This window comes from Rana temporaria, chromosome 1, assembly GCF_905171775.1.
Source record: "Rana temporaria chromosome 1, aRanTem1.1, whole genome shotgun sequence".
In the NCBI taxonomy this organism is placed as follows: Eukaryota; Metazoa; Chordata; class Amphibia; order Anura; family Ranidae; genus Rana; species Rana temporaria.
Genome location: NC_053489.1, coordinates 67665 through 94220, shown reverse-complemented (window position 1 = coordinate 94220; position 26556 = coordinate 67665). Strand labels below are relative to the sequence as shown.

The 26556-nt window shown below is 48.6% G+C and overlaps 1 protein-coding gene across 1 annotated transcript in view; it reads left to right on the top strand.

Moving 5' to 3' along the window:
• The window catches only part of LOC120924763 (talin-1-like), a 72729-nt gene that overhangs the window by 35518 nt on the left and 10655 nt on the right, over positions 1–26556 (top strand). Inside the window, exons 4-22 of the mRNA XM_040335786.1 lie at positions 7642–7755; positions 7926–8060; positions 13966–14094; positions 15368–15470; positions 15586–15794; positions 15929–16048; positions 16644–16841; positions 17222–17361; positions 17449–17542; positions 19527–19616; positions 20551–20673; positions 20751–20894; positions 22371–22532; positions 22645–22785; positions 22869–23050; positions 23252–23384; positions 25717–25818; positions 25916–26086; positions 26214–26363. Of these exons, the coding sequence (XP_040191720.1) occupies positions 7642–7755; positions 7926–8060; positions 13966–14094; positions 15368–15470; positions 15586–15794; positions 15929–16048; positions 16644–16841; positions 17222–17361; positions 17449–17542; positions 19527–19616; positions 20551–20673; positions 20751–20894; positions 22371–22532; positions 22645–22785; positions 22869–23050; positions 23252–23384; positions 25717–25818; positions 25916–26086; positions 26214–26363 (2640 nt within the window). The remainder of the gene's footprint in view (positions 1–7641; positions 7756–7925; positions 8061–13965; positions 14095–15367; positions 15471–15585; positions 15795–15928; positions 16049–16643; positions 16842–17221; positions 17362–17448; positions 17543–19526; positions 19617–20550; positions 20674–20750; positions 20895–22370; positions 22533–22644; positions 22786–22868; positions 23051–23251; positions 23385–25716; positions 25819–25915; positions 26087–26213; positions 26364–26556) is intronic.

Sequence of the window (26556 nt, the reverse complement as noted above, 5' to 3'; positions counted from 1 at the left end):
GATCTGTCCTCTAAATTCCTCCTGTACTCTCCATTTCCTGACCTCTGTACCGTATCATCGATCTGTCCTCTATATTCCTCCTGTACTCTCCATTTCCTGATCTCTGTGCCATATCATCGATATGTCCTCTATATTCCTCCTGTACTCTCCATTTCCTGATCTCTGTACCGTATCATCGATCTGTCCTCTATATTCCTCCTGTACTCTCCATTTCCTGATCTCTGTGCCATATCATCGATCTGTCCTCTATATTCCTCCTGTACTCTCCATTTCCTGATCTCTGTACCGTATCATCGATCTGTCCTCTATATTCCTCCTGTACTCTCCATTTCCTGATCTCTGTACCGTATCATCGATCTGTCCTCTATATTCCTCCTGTACTCTCCATTTCCTGATCTCTGTACCGTATCATCGATCTGTCCTCTATATTCCTCCTGTACTCTCCATTTCCTGACCTCTGTGCTGTATCATCGATCTGTCCTCTATATTCCTCCTGTACTCTCCATTTCCTGACCTCTGTGCCGTATCATCGATCTGTCCTCTATATTCCTCCTGTACTCTCCATTTCCTGATCTCTGTACCGTATCATCGATCTGTCCTCTATATTCCTCCTGTACTCTCCATTTCCTGATCTCTGTACCGTATCATCGATCTGTCCTCTATATTCCTCCTGTACTCTCCATTTCCTGATCTCTGTGCCGTATCATCGATCTGTCCTCTATATTCCTCCTGTACTCTCCATCTCCTGATCTCTGTACCGTATCATCGATCTGTCCTCTATATTCCTCCTGTACTCTCCATTTCCTGATCTCTGTACCGTATAATCATCGATCTGTCCTCTATATTCCTCCTGTACTCTCCATTTCCTGATCTCTGTACCGTATCATCGATCTGTCCTCTATATTCCTCCTGTACTCTCCATTTCCTGATCTCTGTACCGTATCATCGATCTGTCCTCTATATTCCTCCTGTACTCTCCATTTCCTGATCTCTGTACCGTATCATCGATCTGTCCTCTATATTTCTCCTGTACTCTCCATTTCCTGATCTCTGTACCGTATCATCGATATGTCCTCTATATTCCTCCTGTACTCTCCATTTCCTGATCTCTGTACCGTATCATCGATCTGTCCTCTATATTCCTCCTGTACTCTCCATTTCCTGACCTCTGTACCGTATCATCGATCTGTCCTCTATATTCCTCCTGTACTCTCCATTTCCTGACCTCTGTACCGTATCATCGATCTGTCCTCTATATTCCTCCTGTACTCTCCATTTCCTGATCTCTGTACCGTATCATCGATCTGTCCTCTATATTCCTGTACTCTCCATTTCCTGACCTCTGTGCCGTATCATCGATCTGTCCTCTATATTCCTCCTGTACTCTCCATTTCCTGATCTCTGTACCGTATCATCGATCTGTCCTCTATATTCCTCCTGTACTCTCCATTTCCTGATCTCTGTGCCATATCATCGATCTGTCCTCTATATTCCTCCTGTACTCTCCATTTCCTGATCTCTGTACCGTATCATCGATCTGTCCTCTATATTCCTCCTGTACTCCCCATCTCCTGTTCTCTGTACCGTATCATCGATCTGTCCTCTATATTCCTCCTGTACTCTCCATTTCCTGATCTCTGTGCCGTATCATCGATCTGTCCTCTATATTCCTCCTGTACTCTCCATTTCCTGATCTCTGTGCCGTATCATCGATCTGTCCTCTATATTCCTCCTGTACTCTCCATCTCCTGATCTCTGTACCGTATCATCGATCTGTCCTCTATATTCCTCCTGTACTCTCCATTTCCTGATCTCTGTGCCATATCATCGATCTGTCCTCTATATTCCTCCTGTACTCTCCATTTCCTGACCTCTGTACCGTATCATCGATCTGTCCTCTATATTCCTCCTGTACTCTCCATTTCCTGACCTCTGTACCGTATCATCGATCTGTCCTCTATATTCCTCCTGTACTCTCTATTTCCTGATCTCTGTACCGTATCATCGATCTGTCCTCTATATTCCTCCTGTACTCTCCATTTCCTGATCTCTGTACCGTATCATCGATCTGTCCTCTATATTCCTCCTGTACTCTCCATTTCCTTATCTCTGTACCGTATCATTGATCTGTCCTTTATATTCCTCCTGTACTCTCCATTTCCTGATCTCTGTACCTTATCATCGATCTGTCCTCTATATTCCTCCTGTACTCTCCATTTCCTGATCTCTGTACCGTATAATCATCGATCTGTCCTCTATATTCCTCCTGTACTCTCCATTTCCTGATCTCTGTACCGTATCATCGATCTGTCCTCTATATTCCTCCTGTACTCTCCATTTCCTGATCTCTGTACCGTATCATCGATCTGTCCTCTATATTCCTCCTGTACTCTCCATTTCCTGATCTCTGTACCGTATCATCGATCTGTCCTCTATATTCCTCCTGTACTCTCCATTTCCTGACCTCTGTACCGTATTATCGATCTGTCCTCTATATTCCTCCTGTACTCTCCATTTCCTGATCTCTGTACCGTATCATCGATCTGTCCTCTATATTCCTCCTGTACTCTCCATTTCCTGATCTCTGTACCGTATCATCGATCTGTCCTCTATATTCCTCCTGTACTCCATTTCCTGACCTCTGTACCGTATCATCGATCTGTCCTCTATATTCCTCCTGTACTCTCCATTTCCTGACCTCTGTACCGTATCATCGATCTGTCCCTCTATATTCCTCCTGTACTCTCCATCTCCTGATCTCTGTACCGTATCATCGATCTGTCCTCTATATTCCTCCTGTACTCTCCATTTCCTGACCTCTGTACCGTATCATCGATCTGTCCTCTATATTCCTCCTGTACTCTCCATTTCCTGATCTCTGTACCGTATCATCGATCTGTCCTCTATATTCCTCCTGTACTCTCCATTTCCTGATCTCTGTACCGTATCATCGATCTGTCCTCTATATTCCTCCTGTACTCTCCATCTCCTGATCTCTGTACCGTATCATCGATCTGTCCTCTATATTCCTCCTGTACTCTCCATTTCCTGATCTCTGTACCGTATCATCGATCTGTCCTCTATCCTCCTGTACTCTCCATCTCCTGATCTCTGTACCGTATCATCGATCTGTCCTCTATATTCCTCCTGTACTCTCCATTTCCTGATCTCTGTACCGTATCATCGATCTGTCCTCTATATTCCTCCTGTACTCTCCATTTCCTGATCTCTGTACCGTATCATCGATCTATCCTCTATATTCCTCCTGTACCCTCCATTTCCTGACCTCTGTACCGTATCATCGATCTGTCCTCTATATTCCTCCTGTACTCTCCATTTCCTGATCTCTGTACCGTATCATCGATCTGTCCTCTATATTCCTCCTGTACTCTCCATTTCCTGACCTCTGTACCGTATCATCGATCTGTCCTCTATATTCCTCCTGTACTCTCCATTTCCTGATCTCTGTACCGTATCATCGATCTGTCCTCTATATTCCTCCTGTACTCTCCATTTCCTGATCTCTGTACCGTATCATCGATCTGTCCTCTATATTCCTCCTGTACTCTCCATTTCCTGATCTCTGTACCGTATCATCGATCTGTCCTCTATATTCCTTCAGTACTCTCCATTTCCTGATCTCTGTGCCGTATCACCGGTTAGTCCTCTATATTCCTCCTGTACCCTCCATTTCCTGACCTCTGTACCGTATCATCGATCTGTCCTCTATATTTCTCCTGTACTCTCCATTTCCTGACCTCTGTACCGTATCATCGATCTGTCCTCTATATTCCTCCTGTACTCTCCATCTCCTGATCTCTGTACCGTATCATCGATCTGTCCTCTATATTCCTCCTGTACTCTCCATTTCCTGATCTCTGTACCGTATCATCGATCTGTCCTCTATCCTCCTGTACTCTCCATTTCCTGACCTCTGTACCGTATCATCGATCTGTCCTCTATATTCCTCCTGTACTCTCCATTTCCTGATCTCTGTACCGTATCATCGATCTGTCCTCTATCCTCCTGTACTCTCCATTTCCTGACCTCTGTACCGTATCATCGATCTGTCCTCTATATTCCTCCTGTACTCTCCATTTCCTGATCTCTGTACCGTATCATCGATCTGTCCTCTATATTCCTCCTGTACTCTCCATTTCCTGATCTCTGTACCGTATCATCGATCTGTCCTCTATATTCCTCCTGTACTCTCCATTTCCTGATCTCTGTACCGTATCATCGATCTGTCCTCTATATTCCTCCTGTACTCTCCATTTCCTGATCTCTGTACCGTATCATCGATCTGTCCTCTATATTCCTCCTGTACTCTCCATTTCCTGATCTCTGTACCGTATCATCGATCTGTCCTCTATATTCCTCCTGTACTCTCCATTTCCTGATCTCTGTACCGTATCATCGATCTATCCTCTATATTCCTCCTGTACCCTCCATTTCCTGACCTCTGTACCGTATCATCGATCTGTCCTCTATATTCCTCCTGTACTCTCCATTTCCTGATCTCTGTACCGTATCATCGATCTGTCCTCTATATTCCTCCTGTACTCTCCATTTCCTGACCTCTGTACCGTATCATCGATCTGTCCTCTATATTCCTCCTGTACTCTCCATTTCCTGATCTCTGTACCGTATCATCGATCTGTCCTCTATATTCCTCCTGTACTCTCCATTTCCTGATCTCTGTACCGTATCATCGATCTGTCCTCTATATTCCTCCTGTACTCTCCATTTCCTGATCTCTGTACCGTATCATCGATCTGTCCTCTATATTCCTTCAGTACTCTCCATTTCCTGATCTCTGTGCCGTATCACCGGTTAGTCCTCTATATTCCTCCTGTACCCTCCATTTCCTGACCTCTGTACCGTATCATCGATCTGTCCTCTATATTTCTCCTGTACTCTCCATTTCCTGACCTCTGTACCGTATCATCGATCTGTCCTCTATATTCCTCCTGTACTCTCCATCTCCTGATCTCTGTACCGTATCATCGATCTGTCCTCTATATTCCTCCTGTACTCTCCATTTCCTGATCTCTGTACCGTATCATCGATCTGTCCTCTATCCTCCTGTACTCTCCATTTCCTGACCTCTGTACCGTATCATCGATCTGTCCTCTATATTCCTCCTGTACTCTCCATTTCCTGATCTCTGTACCGTATCATCGATCTGTCCTCTATATTCCTCCTGTACTCTCCATTTCCTGACCTCTGTACCGTATCATCGATCTGTCCTCTATATTCCTCCTGTACTCTCCATTTCCTGATCTCTGTACCGTATCATCGATCTGTCCTCTATATTCCTCCTGTACTCTCCATTTCCTGATCTCTGTACCGTATCATCGATCTGTCCTCTATATTCCTCCTGTACTCTCCATTTCCTGATCTCTGTACCGTATCATCGATCTGTCCTCTATATTCCTCCTGTACTCTCCATTTCCTGATCTCTGTACCGTATCACCGGTTTGTCCTCTATATTCCTCCTGTACTCTCCATTTCCTGATCTCTGTACCGTATCATCGATCTGTCCTCTATATTTCTCCTGTACTCTCCATTTCCTGACCTCTGTACCGTATCATCGATCTGTCCTCTATATTCCTCCTGTACTCTCCATTTCCTGATCTCTGTACCGTATCATCGATCTGTCCTCTATATTCCTCCTGTACTCTCCATTTCCTGACCTCTGTACCGTATCATCGATCTGTCCTCTATATTCCTCCTGTACTCTCCATTTCCTGATCTCTGTACCGTATCATCGTTCTGTCCTCTATATTCCTCCTGTACTCTCCATTTCCTGATCTCTGTACCGTATCATCGATCTGTCCTCTATATTCCTCCTGTACTCTCCATTTCCTGATCTCTGTACCGTATCATCGATCTGTCCTCTATATTCCTCCTGTACTCTCCATTTCCTGATCTCTGTACCGTATCATCGATATGTCCTCTATATTCCTCCTGTACTCTCCATTTCCTGATCTCTGTACCGTATCATCGATCTGTCCTCTATATTCCTCCTGTACTCTCCATTTCCTGATCTCTGTACCGTATCATCGATCTGTCCTCTATATTCCTCCTGTACTCTCCATTTCCTGATCTCTGTACCGTATCATCGATCTGTCCTCTATATTCCTCCTGTACTCTCCATTTCCTGATCTCTGTACCGTATCATCGATATGTCCTCTATATTCCTCCTGTGCTCTCCATTTCCTGATCTCTGTACCGTATCATCGATCTGTCCTCTATATTCCTCCTGTACTCTCCATTCCTGATCTCTGTACCGTATCATCGATCTGTCCTCTATATTCCTCCTGTACTCTCCATTTCCTGACCTCTCTACCGTATCATCGATCTGTCCTCTATATTCCTCCTGTACTCTCCATTTCCTGATCTCTGTACCGTATCATCGATCTGTCCTCTATATTCCTCCTGTACTCTCCATTTCCTGACCTCTGTACCGTATCATCGATCTGTCCTCTATATTCCTCCTGTACTCTCCATTTCCTGACCTCTGTACCGTATCATCGATCTGTCCTCTATATTCTTCCTGTACTCTCCATTTCCTGATCTCTGTACCGTATCATCGATCTGTCCTCTATATTCTTCCTGTACTCTCCATCTCCTGATCTCTGTGCCGTATCATCGATCTGTCCTCTATATTCCTCCTGTAATCTCCATTTCCTGATCTCTGTACTGTATCATCGATCTGTCCTCTATATTCCTCCTGTACTCTCCATTTCCTGATCTCTGTACCGTATCATCGATCTGTCCTCTATATTCCTCCTGTACTCTCCATTTCCTGATCTCTGTACCGTATCATCGATCTGTCCTCTATATTCCTCCTGTACTCTCCATTTCCTGACCTCTGTACCGTATCATCGATCTGTCCTCTATATTCCTCCTGTACTCTCCATTTCCTGATCTCTGTACCGTATCATCGATCTTTCCTCTATATTCCTCCTGTACTCTCCATTTCCTGACCTCTGTACCGTATCATCGATCTGTCCTCTATATTCCTCCTGTACTCTCCATTTCCTGATCTCTGTACCGTATCATCGATCTGTCCTCTATATTCCTCCTGTACTCTCCATTTCCTGATCTCTGTGCCGTATCATCGATCTGTCCTCTATATTCCTCCTGTACTCTCCATTTCCTGATCTCTGTGCCCTATCATCGATCTGTCCTCTATATTCCTCCTGTACTCTCCATTTCCTGATCTCTGTACCGTATCATCGATCTGTCCTCTATATTCCTCCTGTACTCTCCATTTCCTGATCTCTGTACCGTATCATCGATCTGTCCTCTATATTCCTCCTGTACTCTCCATTTCCTGATCTCTGTACCGTATCATCGATCTGTCCTCTATATTCCTCCTGTACTCTCCATTTCCTGATCTCTGTACCGTATCATCGATCTGTCCTCTATATTCCTCCTGTACTCTCCATTTCCTGATCTCTGTACCGTATCATCGATCTGTCCTCTATATTCCTCCTGTACTCTCCATTTCCTGACCTCTGTGCCGTATCACCGGTTTGTCCTCCACCCCACACACCTGGTGGAACATTACAAAGAACCTTTTATGTGTTGTGTCCTCTCATTCATGAACCTTCGGTTATCTTTGTCCCGCAGGTTGTGGCAGAGCAGATCCCGATGTTGGTTCAGGGAGTTCGAGGCAGCCAATCACAGCCGGAGAGTCCGAGCGCCCAACTGTCCCTCATCAGTGCCGGCCAGAACTTCCTGCAGGTGGCGTATTTATACCGTCTGATATCACCTTGTATGGTGTGAGCTCCTCAGTCTGAGGAAGAGGCACCCCGTGTCGTGGTGACATACCACCTGATGGAAGAAGAACCCAGGCTGTCTTCTCTATCGCTTTTCCCAGACACCAAACTCATGTGTGCTTCCTCTCATTACAGCCTGGCGGTAAACTGGTGGCGGCAGGGAAGGCGGCCGTCCCGACCGTATCGGATCCGGCATCCGCCATGCAGCTTGGTCAATGCATAAAGAACTTGGCTACCGCTCTAGCTGAGCTCCGCACCGCCGCACAGAAGGTACATTTTGTAATTCTTATAGATAGTTGCCCCAAATTAATGGGGGGGGGAGCAGTGGATGGGGGGGGGGGGGCGATATACAGGTGTATCTCATAAAATTCTCGGTAAGACCGATCTATATTAGGATACCTCTCAACTCAACTCAAAATTTGAATATCATCAAATAGTGAATTTATTTGAGTAATTAAATTAAAGTGAAACTCATATTTTTTATAGATTTGTTACACACAGAGTGATATAATATTTAATTTGGATGATTATGGATTACAGAGAGTGACACCCCAAAATTCTGTATCTCAGAAAATATGAATATTACATAATACAGAAATGTAGGTTTAGTGAGAAGTCTGTCCATGTCGGGTATAGTCTGTCCATGTCGGGTATAGTCTGTCCATGTCGGGTATAGTCTGTCCATGTCGGGTATAGTCTGTCCATGTCGGGTATAGTCTGTCCATGTCGGGTATAGTCTGTCCATGTCGGGTATAGTCTGTCCATGTCGGGTATAGTCTGTCCATGTCGGGTATAGTCTGTCCATGTCGGGTATAGTCTGTCCATGTCGGGTATAGTCTGTCCATGTCGGGTATAGTCTGTCCATGTCGGGTATAGTCTGTCCATGTCGGGTATAGTCTGTCCATGTCGGGTATAGTCTGTCCATGTCGGGTATAGTCTGTCCATGTGTCGGGTATAGTCTGTCCATGTCGGGTATAGTCTGTCCATGTCTGGTATAGTCTGTCGCTGCCCGGCATAGTCTGTCGCTGCCCGGCATAGTCTGTCGCTGCCCGGTATAGTCTGTCCCTGCCCGGTATAGTCTGTCCATGTCCGGTATAGTCTGTCCCTGCCCGGTATAGTCTGTCCCTGCCCGGTATAGTCTGTCCCTGCCCGGTATAGTCTGTCGCTGCCCGGTATAGTCTGTCGCTGCCCGGTATAGTCTGTCGCTGCCCGGTATAGTCTGTCGCTGCCCGGTATAGTCTGTCGCTGCCCGGTATAGTCTGTCGCTGCCCGGTATAGTCTGTTGCTGCCCGGTATAACCATGTCGGATATAGTCTGTCCCTGTCCGGTATAACCATGTCGGATATAGTCTGTCCCTGCCCGGTATAGTCTGTCCATGTCCGGTATAGTCTGTCCCTGCCCGGTATAGTCTGTCCCTGCCCGGTATAGTCTGTCCCTGCCCGGCATAGTCTGTCCCTGCCCGGTATAGTCTGTCCCTGCCCGGTGTAGTCTGTCCCTGCCCGGTGTAGTCTGTCCCTGCCCGGTGTAGTCTGTCCCTGCCCGGTGTAGTCTGTTCCTGTTCGGTATAGTCTGTCCCTGTCCGGTATATCCATGTCGGGTATAGTCTGTCCCTGCCCGGTATAGTCTGTCCCTGCCCGGTATAGTCTGTCCCTGCCCGGTATAGTCTGTTCCTGTTCGGTATAGTCTGTTCCTGCAACAGGTGGTGATTGTCTGCGCTGTGATATGGCTTAATCAAATGAGTGGAATGGGGAAACAGTGAGTGAACGGGCTAAGGGAGTGACAAGTGATGCAGACACATATTAGCCTTGCCGGTTTGAAACTAGGTATAGTCCTGTCTGGACTATAAAATGATACAGTGAAATTTTACACATAAGGATGTAAGTGAAAATCAAAACAAAAAACTGAAAAAACTGAACGTGAACATAAAATCTTGAATAGGTGCAACACCAAAAAAAGGAAAGAGAGCCCAGTTCAACACTGGAACTGGTGCAGCAGTAAGGAAATGGTAAGGGTGAAAAGGGTTCCAAATACTGCAAAGAGGATACAGTCCTAACCAATCCAAACAAACGCATGCAGCCCACACCTCAGTGATAAGTGCAGCTTACCTTCCAGCTGACATAAAGGGCCAGACACATAGGATATAAACGTTACCAGTTTTCAGTTGGGTGAAAATCTTCCTGCCAGTTCTCAGTAATTGGTCACACATAGAGAGACAAAGATAATAGAGAAAAAATGTTGTAGCCTTGTACTCCTAATACTAATAGGATTTGATTGGCAAGGTGGTAGATATAGTCTCCACTTACACAACTTACACAGTGTGTAGGGAAAAATTGCACATCTCCACGAGTGCCGAACTCGTCTCCTGGTACTTTTCACTGTTGACAGCTTGTGGCTCTTAATCTTGTGTCAGGCTGTCCACTCGTGTCAGGATAAGGAGAGCAAGGGACGGAGGGAAGAGACAGTGCACATAGCATAAAACTGTACAGAAACTTTAATAGCTAAAATCATAAAGTAAAAAACTCACATGGAGCAGTGAGGTGGCGATCATGTATCCACGAGCGCCGCGCTCGTCTGCCGTCCGTTCGGTACTGCTCCCGGTTAGTGCTCTGGGTCCCGACGCGTATTCGTCACACCACGTGTTCGGTATAGTCTGTCCCTGTCCGGTATATCCATGTCGGGTATAGTCTGTCCCTGTCCGGTATAGTCTGCACTCAATACTTGGTCAGGACTCCTTTTGTATGAATTACGGCTTCAATGCGGCGTGGCAAGGAGGCACTGCTGAGGTGTTATGGAAGGCTTGTCTGGTGTCGCTCATCTTCCACAGATTCTCTATGGGGGGTTTTGGTCAGGCAAGTTTGCTGGCCAATCACGCACAGTAATTCCACAATCGTGTGACCAGGTGTTGGTAGTTTTGGCAGTGAGGGCAGGTGCCAAGTCCTGCTGGGAAATGAGGCTCGATCAAACTTTATTGATGTGCCTGGCAATATGATGTGCTGGTTCCATTACCACCGCTAACTTCAGCGAGATTAGGGCTGGGCCAGGTAAAGGTCCATACAGGTCTCTGCCACACTTCGATATTGTACCACAATCACATGACAATCTGACCAACACCAGCAGATGACATGGCTCCCCAAATCATCGCTGACTGTGGAAACTTCACACTCGACCTCATGCAACTCTGATTCTGTGCCCCTCCACTCCTCCTCCTCCAGACTCTGGGACCACGATTTCCAAATAAAATGCATAACTTTCTATTTCTTACATCGCGGGATAGTAATAACTATGTGGGTTTTTAGACCTACCTATAGGTGATGGACACTGGCAACCCAAGACAGGAAGTCCCCTCTCCTATATAACCCCCTCCCATCCAGGGAGTATCTGTTTTTTTGCAAAGTGGATGGTACCCGGGCCTCGGTAAAGAAGAGCGAGGTTTTGCCTGTAATGCCTCCCTTAGGAGGGCTGGATTCTGGGTGCCAGTACTTTTGGTTAAGTCAAATACCAAAAGTTTCTGGCAGGATGCGATACAGGTCCAGGGGAGTGGAAACCCTAGCCAGGAACCCGCTTCCTGAAGGTCTGTTGACATAACCCGACGTGATGGGAGAAGATTGGGTCTGTCTGTTTTTTCAGCAGAATCTTGTGGCAGGAAGGAAACCTTCTATGAGCAGTTGTTGTCATGCCTGTAAATTGCCACCAGAGGGCATACATGTCTATGTTGCTCTGTGTGCAGGGGGATCTGTCTGTATCTAGCTAGTTAATACAGCTACTGTTCATTTTTGTGTGTAACAATCACTGCTGTTAGCTGCTACTCACAGTCATCCTGTTGGCCTGGCTAGTGGATGGAAGCATGCTCCGGTGGAAGCCTGCTCGGGTGGAAGCCTCAGTGCTCACTCCCTCCTCCTCTCCTTCCACACCATGTCCCACGGTGGTGCAGACACGTGCACGCACGGGAATTCTGTGTTAAATACAGGCGTTTTGGGAAGGAGAAAGAAAGGGGCAGGGCTTAGCGGCCGTTGCGTGTCCAGCGTCCACGTTGTGTGTGGCCCTAGCCCATTTAAAGCCTCATTGTCAGAAGCAATCTGAATCACGGAGGGACACAGCAGCATTCATGACAGGCGTTTAGACTGATGTATACAGGCAGTCCACAGACACTTTCCACTCTGCAATTTTCCACAGTCTGCGATGATTTGGGGAGCCATGTCATCTGCTGGTCAGATTGTCATGCGATTGTGGTACAATATCCATCTGTGGCAGAGACCTGTATGGACCTTCACCTGACCCAGCCCTAATCTCACTGAAGTTAGCGGTGGTAATGGAACCAGAACTTTATATTGCCAGGCACATCAATAAAGCTTTAGTTTTTGGTGCCAGACATTGCCATCAGAAGTGCTATGTAATTTGGAATTTTTGTACATTGGACCCCCTGTGGCCCAATGCTGTGTGAGATCAGGTCTGTGGTTTGCTAGGATGAGGCCAGTCTCAATCATCTTGTGTGTAGTTCCGGTGAGGTTACAGGCTTGCTTTAGAACTGATTATTTAGGGCTCCTCTTATACACAATAGATGGATCTGGTGATGGGATATTGTAGTCTTGCTGCATAATGCCTCACTGAAGGTTCTGTATGACTTTAGGATTTGTGGTCAGGTCTGGTCATGGAGTTTCAAGTTTGACTGAGGTCTTGGTCTGGTTATGGAGCCTCAGGTTTGGCTGAGGTGTTGGTCTGGTTATGGAGCCTCGGGTTTGGCTGAGGTCTTGGTCTGGTTATGGAGCCTCGGGTTTGGCTGAGGTCTTGGTCTGGTTATGGAGCCTCGGGTTTGGCTAAAGTCTTGGTCTGGTTATGGAGCCTCGGGTTGGCTGAGGTCTTGGTCTGTTATGGAGCTGTGTAGTTTAGAGTCAGGTTAAGTGATATCAGAGTGGGGGTTGGGTGATATGGAACTGTGTGGCGTGGAGATGGGTTTGAGAGAAGTCCAAGTCTATTTACAGTATGTATGTTCGTAATTTGGAGCTGGAATTGGATGAGGTTTGGTCTGGTTATGGAGCTTCGTGATTTGGAACAGGGATTGGGTGAGGTCTTATTTTAGTTGTGAATTTAGGCGATTCTCGGCTAGGATTGGATGAGGTTTGGTCTGATGATGATCCTAGGGGTTGGATAAAGCTTGGTCAGGTATAAAGCTGGGTGAATTTGGGCAGGGGTTGGATGAGGTTTGGTTTTTGAGCTGGGGTTGGATGAGGTTTGGTTTTTGAGCTGGGGTTGGATGAGGTTTGGTTTTTGAGCTGGGGTTGGATGAGGTATTGGCCTGGTTGTGGAGATGTGTGATTTTGAATCCGGGATTGGGTGAGGTCTTTTAGTTGTGGAGATGGTTGATTCTGGGCAAGAAATGGATGTGATTTGGGGCAGGTTATCTGGTTATAGAGGTGGTGGTTTAAAGCAGTGATTGGGTGAAGTTTGGTCTGGTTATGGAGCTTTGTAGTTATAGATCAGGGGTTGGGTGAGGTTTAATCTGGTTGTGGAGCTGGGTGATTTTGGAGATGAGGTTGGATGAGGTCTTGGTCTGGATATAGAGCTGTATGGTTGGTAGAGGTCTTGGTCTAGTAATATGACTGTATGGTTGGTAGTGGTTTTGGCCTGGTAAAGGAGCTGTGTGATTTGGAGCCAGGGTTGGGAGAGGAGCCTGATTTTTAGGTGAGGTTTGGAGGTGGGATTGGGTGAGGAGTCTGATTTCTTATAGAGGTTAGGTGATGGTTGGTAGAGGTCTTTGTCTGATAATGGCGCTGTATGGTTGGTAGAGGTCTTGGTTTGATAATGGGACTGTATGGTTGGTAGAGCTCTCGGTCTGATAAGGGGGCTGTATGATTGGTAGAGGCCTTTGTCTGATAATGGAGCTGCATGGTTGGTAGAGGTCTTGGTCTGGTAATGGGGCTGTATGCTTTGGAGTAGAGGTTAGACATTGGTCTGGATATAGAGCTGTATGGTTGGTAGAGGTCTTGGTCTGGATATAGAGCTGTGTGGTTGGTAGAGGTCTTGGTCTAGATATAGAGCTGTATGGTTTGGAGTAGAGGTTGGGTGAGGTCTTGTTATGAAGCTGTAGGGTCCTGCTCGGGTATCTGGTCCTGTCTCAGTCTGATTATAAAGCAGTGTGGTGTTGGTTGTGGATTTTTTGACATTTTGTCTCCCTCAGGCACAGGAAGCATGTGGACCTCTGGAGATTGACTCTGCACTGAACCTCATTCGTTCCCTGGAACAAGACCTAAAGGAGGCCAAAGCAGCTGCCAGAGAGGGCAAACTGCAGCCGCTGCCCGGGGAGACGGTGAGCCTTCATCTTTGTGGTTTGTGTGAAGACGGTTGTGTGTCGGGATGGTGGGGACAATGTGTGAAGGCAGTTGGGTGTCGGGATAGTGACCGTTGCGTGTCAGGATGGTGGGGACATTGTGTGAAGACAGTTGGGTGTCGGGATAATGACCGTTGCGTGTCGGGATGGTGGGGACATTGTGTGAAGACGCTTGCGTGTCGGGATGGTGGGGACAGTGTGTGAAGACAGTTAGGTGTCGGGATAGTGACCGTTGCATGTCAGGATGGTGGGTACATTGTGTGAAGACGGTTGTGTGTCAGGATGGGGGGGACATTGTGTCTCGGGATGGTGGGGACATTGTGTGAAGACGGTTGTGTGTCAGGATGGGGGGGACATTGTGTCTCGGGATGGTGGGGACATTGTGTGAAGACAGTTGGGTGTCGGGATGGTGGGGACATTGTGTGAAGACAGTTGGGTGTCGGGATAGTGACCGTTGTGTGTCGGGATGGTGGGGACATTGTGTGAAGACGGTTGTGTGTCGGGATAATGACCGTTGCGTGTCGGGATGGTGGGGACATTGTGTGAAGACAGTTGGGTGTCGGGATAGTGACCGTTGCGTGTCGGGATGGTGGGGACATTGTGTGAAGACAGTTGGGTGTCGGGATAGTGACCGTTGCGTGTCGGGATGGTGGGGACATTGTGTGAAGACAGTTGGGTGTCGGGATAGTGACCGTTGCGTGTCGGGATGGTGGGGACATTGTGTGAAGACAGTTGGGTGTCGGGATAGTGACCGTTGCTTGTCGGGATGGTGGGGACATTGTGTGAAGACAGTTGGGTGTCGGGATAGTGACCGTTGCGTGTCGGGATGGTGGGGACATTGTGTGAAGACAGTTGGGTGTCGGGATAGTGACCGTTGCTTGTCGGGATGGTGGGGACATTGTGTGAAGACAGTTGGGTGTCGGGATAGTGACCGTTGCGTGTCGGGATGGTGGGGACATTGTGTGAAGACAGTTGGGTGTCGGGATAGTGACCGTTGCGTGTCGGGATGGTGGGGGACATTGTGTGAAGACAGTTGGGTGTCGGGATAGTGACCGGTGTGTGTCGGGATGGTGGGGACATTGTTTGAATACGGTTGTGTGTCAGGATGGGGGGGGACTTTGGGTGTCGGGATGGTGGGGACATTGTGTGAAGACAGTTGGGTGTTGGGATAGTGACCGTTGCGTGTCGGGATGGTTGGGACATTGTGTGAAGACAGTTGGGTGTCCACGTGGTGACCATTGTACTTCTACAGATGGAGAAATGCTCACAAGATCTGGGAAGCAGCACCAAGGCAGTGAGTTCTTCCATCGCACAACTTCTGGGTGAGATTGTCCATGGGAATGAGAACTACACAGGTAGGTGGAGGTGACGTCTCCCCTCATTATTATCCAAACTCACCTTTTGTGGTTTATTTCTCTTCTTGACCCACCTATATGTCCTCTGTAAACCCATCATCTCCCCTTTCGGCAGGACGTGCTGCCCGTGATGTTGCCCAGGCCCTCCGTTCCCTGGCTCAGGCCAGCCGTGGAGTGGCCGCCATGTCTGGAGATCCGGCAGTGCAGAACGCCATGTTGGAGTGCGCCGGAGATGTCATGGATAAGGCTGGAAATCTCATTGAAGAAGCTAAGAGAGCCGTGGGAAAGCCGGCGGATGCCGAGTGTCAGCAAAGATTGGCTCAGGTCTCTGACCGTTTTTTTTTTTATTACTTTTTCTTGTTATTTGCTTCCCAGCATGTTGTCTTTTTCCACACACTGACCCATCCATGACAAGTTTTTGGTAATTAGTGATTGGATTGCCTTCTGTCTCCACACAGGTGGCCAAGGCCGTGTCTCAGGCTCTGAGCCGATGCGTCACTTGTCTTCCGGGACAGAGAGACGTGGATGCCGCCATAAAGAGCATCGGAGAAGCCAGCAAGAAACTCCTGGCCACATCTGTAAGTACTTGTCATGTCTTCTCCTTGTCTCTGATTTCCTCCTCCACCTTCTACTAAGTGACCTCTCTATGGTCCTCTAATGTCATTCATCCTCCTTCACCTTCTACTAAGTGACCTCTCTATGGTCCTCTAATGTCTATCCTCCACCTTCTACTAAGTGACCTCTCTATGGTCCTCTAATGTCATTCATCCTCCTCCACCTTCTACTAGGTGACCTCTCTATGGTCCTCTAATGTCTATCCTCCACCTTCTACTAGGTGACCTCTCTATGGTCCTCTAATGTCCATCCTCCTCCACCTTCTACTAAGTCACATTTCTATGGTTCTCTAATGTCCATCCTCCACCTTCTACTAGGTGACCTCTCTATGGTCCTCTAATGTCCATCCTCCACCTTCTACTAGGTGACCTCTCTATGGTTCTCTAATGTCCATCCTCCACCTTCTACTAGGTGACCTCTCTATGGTCCTCTAATGTCCATCCTCCACCTTCTACTCAGGATCCTTAACCTTTGAATCAGTTTTTCAGCTGATCACTTGAAGTGCCTCCACACGCTAGCTTCCTTCGCTAACTCTTTATTGCCTCTTTATCTCCTCAGTTCCCCCCCAGCACCAAGACTTTCCAGGAAGCTCAGGGCCAACTGAACCAGGCTGCCGTCGGCCTCAACCAGTCAGCCAATGAACTAGTGCAGGCTTCCCGGGGAACGCCTCAGGATCTCGCCAAGGCTTCTGGGAAGTATGGCCAGGACTTCAATGAGTTCCTTCAGGCTGGAGTGGAGATGGCAGGACAATCACAGGTAGGTGGGATTCCATAAGTCGTGGGTGGTACAGACTCACCAGCTGTTATATCATCCTGTGTGTTAATGTGTAATTGTAATTGTAATTATATGTAATTATTCGGAGGAAAGTGATCTCGGTGATCCTTGCATATCTGTAGGTGCTCTGCCCTTGGACTCGACTGCATGGGGTCTGTGTCACATGACCACATAGCACTCCGAGGGTCCCTCTAATGTAACATTCAACTTCTGGAATTCTGTGTTTCAAAAGTCTATCATAGATATGTTGGGTTCATAATAAAAAGTTAATGAGATGTATATGAAGTATATGTGCCCAGCTGATGAGGTGATTGAAGTACATGCCCTCTATTATCTCCTTCATGTGTCTTCTCCATCCACAGAACAAGGAGGACCAGTCCCAAGTGGTCTCCAACCTCAAGAGTATTTCTCTGTCATCCAGCAAGTTGTTACTGGCAGCTAAAGCACTTTCTGCTGATCCTGCCGCTCCCAACCTGAAGAGCCAGCTGGCGGCCGCAGCCAGGTATGTGGTGGGAAGTGTGTCCTTCCCAGTATCTTCATTCCACAATGACTGTGCATGTGATGCCTACCAATCTGTCTGTTTCCCCAGGGCTGTGACCGACAGTATCAATCAGCTGATCACGGTGTGTACCCAGCAAGCCCCGGGACAGAAGGAGTGTGACAACGCTCTACGTGAGCTGGAGGTAAGTTCTGCTAATTGGTGGTACATGTGTTTGGAGGAATCTCCTCTGTGTAGAAGAATCTCCCCAAGTGGAGAGGGATCTCACCTGAGTAGAAGGATTTAGTCTCCCCTGAATAGAAGGCTCTGGTCTCCCCCCGGGTGGAAGGGCTCTGGTCTCCCCCCGGGTGGAAGGGCTCTGATCTCCCCCCGGGTGGAAGGGCTCTGGTCTCCCTCGGGGTGGAAGGGCCTCGTCTCCCCCGGATTGAAGGAAGTTGTCTCCCTTGGGTAAGCAGGATTACAAGAGACATCATCTCAAGATTGTAATAATGGTAAGAAATATCTGAGATCTATATAATGTATGGTTGTGTGCAGTCTCTGAGCCCTTACAGTGTGTGTGTGTGTGTGTGTGTGTATATATAAAATATATAATATGGCCCGGATTCGCATACATCGGCGCATATTTATGCCAGCGTATCGAATATACGCTACGCCGACGCAGCGCAGAGAGGCAAGCACCATATTCACAAAGCACTCGCTGTCAAATCTACGCTGGGTTTCCTCGGCGTAAGCTGGCGTAGGTGGAAGTGGGCGTGAGCCATGCTAATGAGGCGTGACCCCAAGCAAATGATGGGCCAATCGCCATAGAAGTACTTAAAATGAACGGCGCATGCGTAGTCTCGTGGCCGCATCCCAGTGCGCATGCTCAGAATCACGTCGAAACAACTGCCTAAGATACTGTAACTGAATGACCCGTGACAAACAGAGACTTTGGAAGGATGAGGGGTATTCCTGTGCCAGCGTCACTAATAACTCTTGTGTCTAGGGTCACCCTGTGTCCCTTTTGGGCATAGGGTGACTGAGAAATATTAATTAGAAATTTCATGAGATGGGACATTACTGATAGTTCATATTACAGGATCTTGAGATATTGCAAGTTGTTGGTTAATGTTGACCCAACCGGTCAATAGTGACTCATTTCTCTGTGTAGACTGTTGACATGCTAATTGAGTCTGCTTCTGAAAGACCTTGCATTGTGTGATGCTGTTTTGTTGAATTCTATTGATATAAGATGTGGAATGGAACTTGTCAAGCTGTATGCGGAGACAGAACGTCTGTCTGGGGATGTGGAATGTGACTTCTCAGGTGTAGTAATTAGGTCATGTTAAAAATGTCAGCCCAGCGCCGAAATGTCTGGATACTGATTAGTAATTAGCCCATCTGAAGGTGTATTGAAGCCCCAGTGTGTGATGAGGGGGGGTGGAGAGTCTCTTTGTTCCTTTCATGCTTGAACTGTATAAAACCCTGAGAGCGTACCATTAAAGATGTCTTTCATTTGAAACCAGAACCCAGAGCTGTGTGTCTCGGCTATTCCGGGAAATAGGATGGATCGGGTCCTGTTGGTTGTAGTGTCAGATAAGCTGTCGTGATTGATGGATGGGATATCGTAAACGGTGGTGATCGTTACAGATACGTCGAATCACTGCCTACAATGTGAACGTAACCTACGCCCAGCCCTATTCACGTACTACGTAAACTACGTAAAATACGACGGCTTGTGTTCCCTGGTCCATACCTTTGCATGGGTTGCGCCTCCTATGTGGGGAATAACTTTACGCCAGACGTACGACTTACGCAAACCGCGTATATTATGCGCCAGGCGCAAGTACGTTCGTGAATCGGCGGATCTCCCTCATTACCATATTTGAATAGGAAATCAATGCCACTTGCGGCCAGCGTAAATATGCGCCCACGATACGCCGGCGTAGGCAAGTTACGTTGGTCGGATGAAACCTATTTTCAGGCGTATCTAGTTTTGTGGGCACGGCGCATAGATACGACGGCGCATATTTGCACTTGCGCGGCGTATCTCGAGATACGTCGGCGTAAGTGCTTTGTGAATCTGGGCCAATATATACATACACACACGCACACAGTCCCATCTTTATTTTATTTCTGTACCATGTGACACACAAGGCTTTGATCAGATTTATCTTCTGTCATTACAGACGGTCCGAGAACTCCTCCAGAACCCGACGGAGCCAGTCAACGACCAGTCCTACTTCAACTGCCTGGACAGCGTCATGGAGAACTCCAAGGTCCTGCTCGGGGCAACCTAACTGTGCAGTCTGTGTGTCTCACCGGGCCCTAGAATGGGGACATAGCTTAGTATAGCCCCATCGTTCCCCTCCTCCATCTTATTATATGTCTCACCGGGCCCTAGAATGGGGACATAGCTTAGCATAGCCCCATCTTTCCCCTCCTCCATCTTATTATATGTCTCACCGGGCCCTAGAATGGGGACATAGCTTGGTATAGCCCCATCTTTCCCCTCCTCCATCTTATTATATGTCTCACCGGGCCCTAGAATGGGGACATAGCTTAGTATAACCCCATCTTTCCCCTCCTCCATCTTATTATATGTCTCACCGGGCCCTAGAATGGGGACATAGCTTAGTATAACCCCATCTTTCCCCTCCTCCATCTTATTATATGTCTGCCCGGGCCCTAGAATGGGGACATAGCTTAGTATAGCCCCATCGTTCCCCTCCTCCATCTTATTATATGTCTCACCGGGCCCTAGAATGGGGACATAGCTTAGCATAGCCCCATCTTTCCCCTCCTCCATCTTATTATATGTCTCACCGGGCCCTATAATTGGGACATAGCTTAGTATAACCCCATCTTTCTCCTCCTCCATCTTATTATATGTCTCACCGGGCCCTATAATTGGGACATAGCTTAGTATAACCCCATCTTTCCCCTCCTCCATCTTATTATATGTCTCACCAGGCCCGGGCACTAGAATGGGGACATAGCTTAGCATAGCCCCATCTTTCCCCTCCTCCATCTTATTATATGTCTCACCGGGCCCTATAATTGGGACATAGCTTAGTATAGCCCCATCCTTCCACTCCAACTTTTATTTACATTAAATAGAATTACAAGATACAAAACGCACATGTTCTGTACCGTCACACCACATTCTATAAGTTCTCTGTTGTATGACGATGTCCCATTTTTGTCCTCTAGGTTCTAGGTGAGTCTATGGCCGGAATTTCTCAGCATGCGAAGACCAGCAATTTGCCGGAGTTTGGTGAGGCGGTCAGCACGGCATCCAAGGCTTTGTGTGGCCTGACTGAGGCTGCGGCACAGGTATGTTATCACACGGGCTGGGCCGAGCTCTGGGCAGCCTGACCTCCTATATAATCTCTGCTCCTCTTCCCCTGCAGGCTGCTTACCTTGTTGGCGTATCAGATCCCAGTAGCCGTGCCGCCCAGCAAGGTCTGGTGGATCCCACACAGTTTGCCAGAGCCAACCAAGCTATTCAGATGGCCTGTCAAAACCTAGTAGATCCGGCCTGCACCCAGTCACAGGTAATGGCTCTAAAACGCAATCATAGAGGGGAAGATGATATGAAGGGCGATGGTGACGAAGTTGGACATAATGGTGGAGGGGTAGAAGATGTGTTAGGTGATAGTGAAGATGTGGAATATAATGGTGGAGGGGTAGAAGATCTGTTGGGTGATGGTGAAGATGTGGGACATAATGGTGGAGGGGTAGAAGATGTGTTGGGTGATGGTGAAGATGTGGGACATAATAGTGGAGGGGTAGAAGATGTGTTAGGTGATAGTGAAGATGTGGGACATAATGGTGGAGGGGTAGAAGATCTGTTGGGTTATGGTGAAGATGTGGAATATAATGGTGGAGGGGTAGAAGATCTGTTGGGTGATGGTGAAGATGTGGAATATAATGGTGGAGGGGTAGAAGATGTGTTGGGTGATGGTGGAGGGGTAGAAGTTCTGTTGGGTGATGGTGAAGATGTGGGACATAATGATGGAGGGGTAGAAGATCTGTTGGGTGATGGTGAAGATGTGGGACATAATGATGGAGGGGTAGAAGATGTGTTGGGTGATGGTGAAGATGTGGGACATAATGATGGAGGGGTAGAAGATCTGTTGGGTGATGGTGAAGATGTAGGACATAATGATGGAGGGGTAGAAGATCTGTTGGGTGATGGTGAAGATGTGGGACATAATGGTGGGGGGTAGAAGATATGTTGGGTGATTGGTGAAGATGTGGGACATAATGTTGAAGGTCTAGAAGATCTGTTGCGTAATCGTGAAGATGTGGGACATAATGATGGAGGGGTAGAAGATGTGTTGGGTGATAGTGAAGATGTGGGACATAATGGTGGAGGGGTAGAAGATCTGTTGGGTGATTGGTAAAGATGTGGGACATAATGGTGGAGATGGGTAGAAGATATGGTAGGTGATGGTGAAGATGTGGGACATTATGGTGGAGGGGTAGAAGATCTGTTGGGTGATGGTGAAGATGTGGGACATAGTGGTGGAGGGTAGAAGATGTGTTGGGTGATGGTGAAGATGTGGGACATAATGGTGGGGGGTAGAAGATGTGTTGGGGGATGGTGAAGATGTGGGACATAATGTTGAAGGTCTAGAAGATCTGTTGAGTAATCGTGAAGGTGTGGGACATAATGGTGGAGATGGGTAGAAGATATGCAAGGTGATGGTGACATCCCAGGGACATAATGTTGGGGGGAGTATAGATCTGGTAGGTGATGGTGCTGTCCTTGGGACACAATGGTATGGAGGGTGATAATGTGCTTGGGACACAATGATGGAAGGGTAGAAAATTTGATGGGTGATGGTGACATCCTTGGCACACATTGGTAAAGGGGTAGACGATATGGCGGGCGGTGGGAGATATCCCTGGGATGCAATGGTAGAGGGTTAGATGATATGGTGGATGATGTCGGGAAAGAACTTGTGTCTTCTCATTGAGTAATCAATATAACGCGGTGTAAACCTTCTCCATACTTTCCTCCATAGGTGTTGTCAGCTGCCACCATTGTGGCTAAACACACCTCCGCTCTGTGCAATGCATGCCGCCTGGCATCCACTCACACCTCCAATCCCGTGGCCAAGAGGCAGTTTGTCCAGTCTGCCAAGGAGGTGGCAAACAGCACGGCGAACCTGGTGAAGACCATCAAGGTAAAGACCTCCCTCCAATCACACGTTTGTAGGATTAGCATGTACCTAGTGACATGGCGATGTGGTGAGACAGAAACATTGAGTCACATGGAATCCCATCTTCTTGTTCCAGGCTTTGGATGGGGCATTCAATGACGACAATCGGGCCAAGTGTCGTGAAGCCACCGTGCCGCTTATCCAAGCCGTAGAGAACCTTACCGCTTTCGCCTCCAATCCGGAATTCGCCAGTGTGCCGGCCCACATCTCCCAAGAGGTGAGGATGATAACGGGAGGGCTGGAGCATTCCACCGTCTCTCTTCTCTTCCTCTCTTCTCATTAACTTCTCATCTCTTTCAGGGTCTCCATGCCATGGAACCAATCATCAGCTCGGCTCAGACCATGCTGGAGAGCTCTTCTGGCCTCATCCAGACCGCTCGTTCCCTGGCTGCCAATCCCAAAGACCCGCCACAATGGTCGGTGTTGGCCGGACACTCCCGGACAGTCTCTGACTCCATCAAGAAACTCATCACCAATATGAGGTAAGGGCGGAGCATAGCGGACGTAACCACTGGGGGGGGGGGGGTAGGTATTGTGTTCAGAGTCCTGTTACACGAGTGTTTGTGATGTATGATGATTTCTCACTGCCGGGAAGACTACAAACCTCCGGCCCTTTCCCTAGACTGAGCTTTATTCTAGGAAATAGATCTGTTATACCCCAATGACGTGAGTTCTCTCCTCAGGGACAAGGCCCCAGGACAGAGGGAATGTGATCAGGCCATCGAGCTGCTGAACCAGGCGGTGAGAGAACTGGACCAGGCCTCGCTAGAAGCCATCAGCCAGCAATTGGTGCCGCGGGAGGGAATCTCACAGGAGGTAAGAGGGACAGAATTAAAGGAGAGCTCTTCAGAGGCCGGAATAGAATAATGAATGGCGGGAAGGGCTCCTTCACACTTCAATATGTGGCACACTCTGAATGCCAATCAAAGCTCCTCCCACTAAATAAAATGATCCCTTACAGCCCGGGTCACACGTTGCGTTTGCTTTACTTCTAAAATGATCCCCCATAGTGCTTCAGAGTGTCTCCGAAGCCTCCATAGAAGTCTATCACAACGCTCACTTACAGCACCTGCAGCTTCTGAGGGGCTTTTATTCAGCATTACCTTCACTTTGTTTAGGAGGTATGAGAGATCCCAGGATGCACTGGTAAACCAACAAGTGAACCAGAAAGACGTCATGAGCAGTCACTTCCAGTACATGTGTATATGTTCTGGGGGGGTGTGGTGCAGACGTCACATCTGGTGTGGAGCAGCAGGAAGGTGAGCGGGGTCCAGACTGGAGCAGAGCAACTAGCAGACAGTACATGTGGTGTGCAACATGAGAACGCTATAGTGGAAGGTAAGTGGGGACCAGAGAGAGAGAGGACTGAGCGGCAGAGGATCAGCAGAGCTGGGGGGCAGAAAAGGAGAAACTAGTAATGTCACACGTGGTGTGCAGAATGGGAGCTATATAGCGGGAGGTGGGCAGGGACCAGAGAGAGGGGAGGATTAGAAAACCAGAGGATAAGCAGAGCTGGGGGTTACTACTCAGTGGGGGATCAACAAAGCTGGGATAAATACTGAGCAGGGTATCTGCAAAACAAGGGGATCTGCTGAACAGGGATACTGATGAGCTGGGGATCTGCTGAATGAGGGTACTGATGAGCTGGGGATCTGCTGAACGAGGGTACTGATGAGCTGGGGATCTGCTGAACTAAGGTACTAATGAGCTGTGGATCTGCTAAACGAGAGTACTGATGAGCTGGGGATCTGCTGAACGAGGGTACGGATGAGCTGGGGATCTGCTGAACAAGGGCACTGATGAGCTGGGGATCTGCTGAACAAGGGCACTGATGAGCTGGGGATCTGCTAAACGAGGGTACTAATGAGCTGGGGATCTGCTGAACAGGGGTACTGATGAGCTGGGGATCTGCTGAACAGGGGTACTGATGAGCTGGGGATCTGCTGAACGAGGATACTGATGAGCTGGGGATCTGCTGAACGAGGATACTGATGAGCTGGGGATCTGCTGAACAGGGGTACTGATGAGCTGGGGATCTGCTGAACAGGGGTACTGATGAGCTGGGGATCTGCTGAACAGGGGTACTGATGAGCTGGGGATCTGCTGAACACGGGTACTGATGAGCTGGGGATCTGCTGAACACGGGTACTGATGAGCTGGGGATCTGCTGAACAGGGGTACTGATGAGCTGGGGATCTGCTGAACAGGGGTACTGATGAGCTGGGGATCTGCTGAACGAGGGTAATAATGAGCTGGGGATCTGCTGAACAGGGGTACTGATGAGCTGGGGATCTGCTGAACGAGGGTAATAATGAGCTGGGGATCTGCTGAACAGGGGTACTGATGAGCTGGGGATCTGCTGAACAGGGGTACTGATGAGCTGGGGATCTGCTGAATGAGGATACTGATGAGCTGGGGATCTGCTGAACAGGGGTACTGATGAGCTGGGGATCTGCTGAATGAGGATACTGATGAGCTGGGGATCTGCTGAACAGGGGCACTGATGAGCTGGGGATCTGCTGAATGAGGGTACTGATGAGCTGGGGATCTGCTGAATGAGGATACTGATGAGCTGGGGATCTGCTGAACAGGGGCACTGATGAGCTGGGGATCTGCTGAATGAGGATACTGATGAGCTGGGGATCTGTTGAACAGGAGTACTGATGAGCTGGGGATCTGCTGAACAGGGGTACTGATGAGCTGGGGATCTGCTGAACAGGGGCACTGATGAGCTGGGGATCTGCTGAACACGGGTACTGATGAGCTGGGGATCTGCTGAACAGGGGTACTGATGAGCTGGGGATCTGCTGTACAGGGGTACTGATGAGTTGGACGCTTTATTGCGTGTTGAAGTTGGATTGTAAACGATCCCTTGGGGCCACTATTGGAGACCTGTCAATGCCGAGGCCTGGAGCTGGGGCTTCGAATCTGTAGTGTCTTGGAGCAGGCCCATAGGGCCACAGTTGCACTGCCTGGAGGGCTTTACACCACAGGGCCTGGGAGGTACCTAAGAAAGCAGTGCTGTGTGCACTATGGGGCCCCTGGGCGGTGGGAGGGGGACATAGACCGGACTAGAAGGGTCTCATACCGGTAAGACTGGTCATCCCTGTGCGCTGTATAATGGAGGGTTCTTCTCCCGTGTCTTCAGGCGTTACACAATCAGATGCAGACGTCTGTACAGGAGATCAGCAACCTAATAGAACCGCTGGTGGCGGCGGCCCGGGCGGACTCCTCGCAGCTCGGACACAAGGTAAGACCGGCACTGGGGGGGGGGATAGTCAACACCACCAGAAGGACCTGATAAAAGGAGGGTTACCATTCATCTGTCCAATGCCTTCTCCTCACAGGTCTCCCAGATGGCCCAATACTTCGAGCCTCTGACCAACGCCACCATCGGAGCCGCCTCCAAGGCCATCAACCACCAGCAGCAGATGAACCTTCTGGACCAGACCAAGACGCTGGCAGAGTCGGCACTGCAGATGCTTTACACCGCCAAGGAGGCCGGAGGCAACGCCAAGGTGAGCCCCGAGAAGTCCAACCTCTGTGTGTGATTGGATGTCAGTGTTACATTGTATCTCTGTATGTTGGGGTCCTTCAGAATAGGGAAACCTCCATTTCACTTGGCACCCCTTATGTCTGTCACAGGGCGCCGGACACACCCAGGAAGCTTTGGATGAAGCCGCTCAGATGATGCATGAAGCTGTGGATGATTTGACGGGAACACTGAATGAAGCTGCCAGTGCGGCCGGAGCTGTAGGAGGAATGGTGGATTCCATCACTCAGGCCATCAACAAGGTGACAACCCAACTCCTATTTCATGATTCTCACTCTCTCCAATAGAATTCTAACCCTCCTGACCTCCATCTCCTCCTTCTCCCCCCCATCCTCCATCTTCTCCTACCCCCCCCCCAAAACTCCTCCTTCTCCCCCCCATCCTCCATCTCCTCCTACCCCCCCCCCCCATCTCCTCCTTCTCCCCCCCATCCTC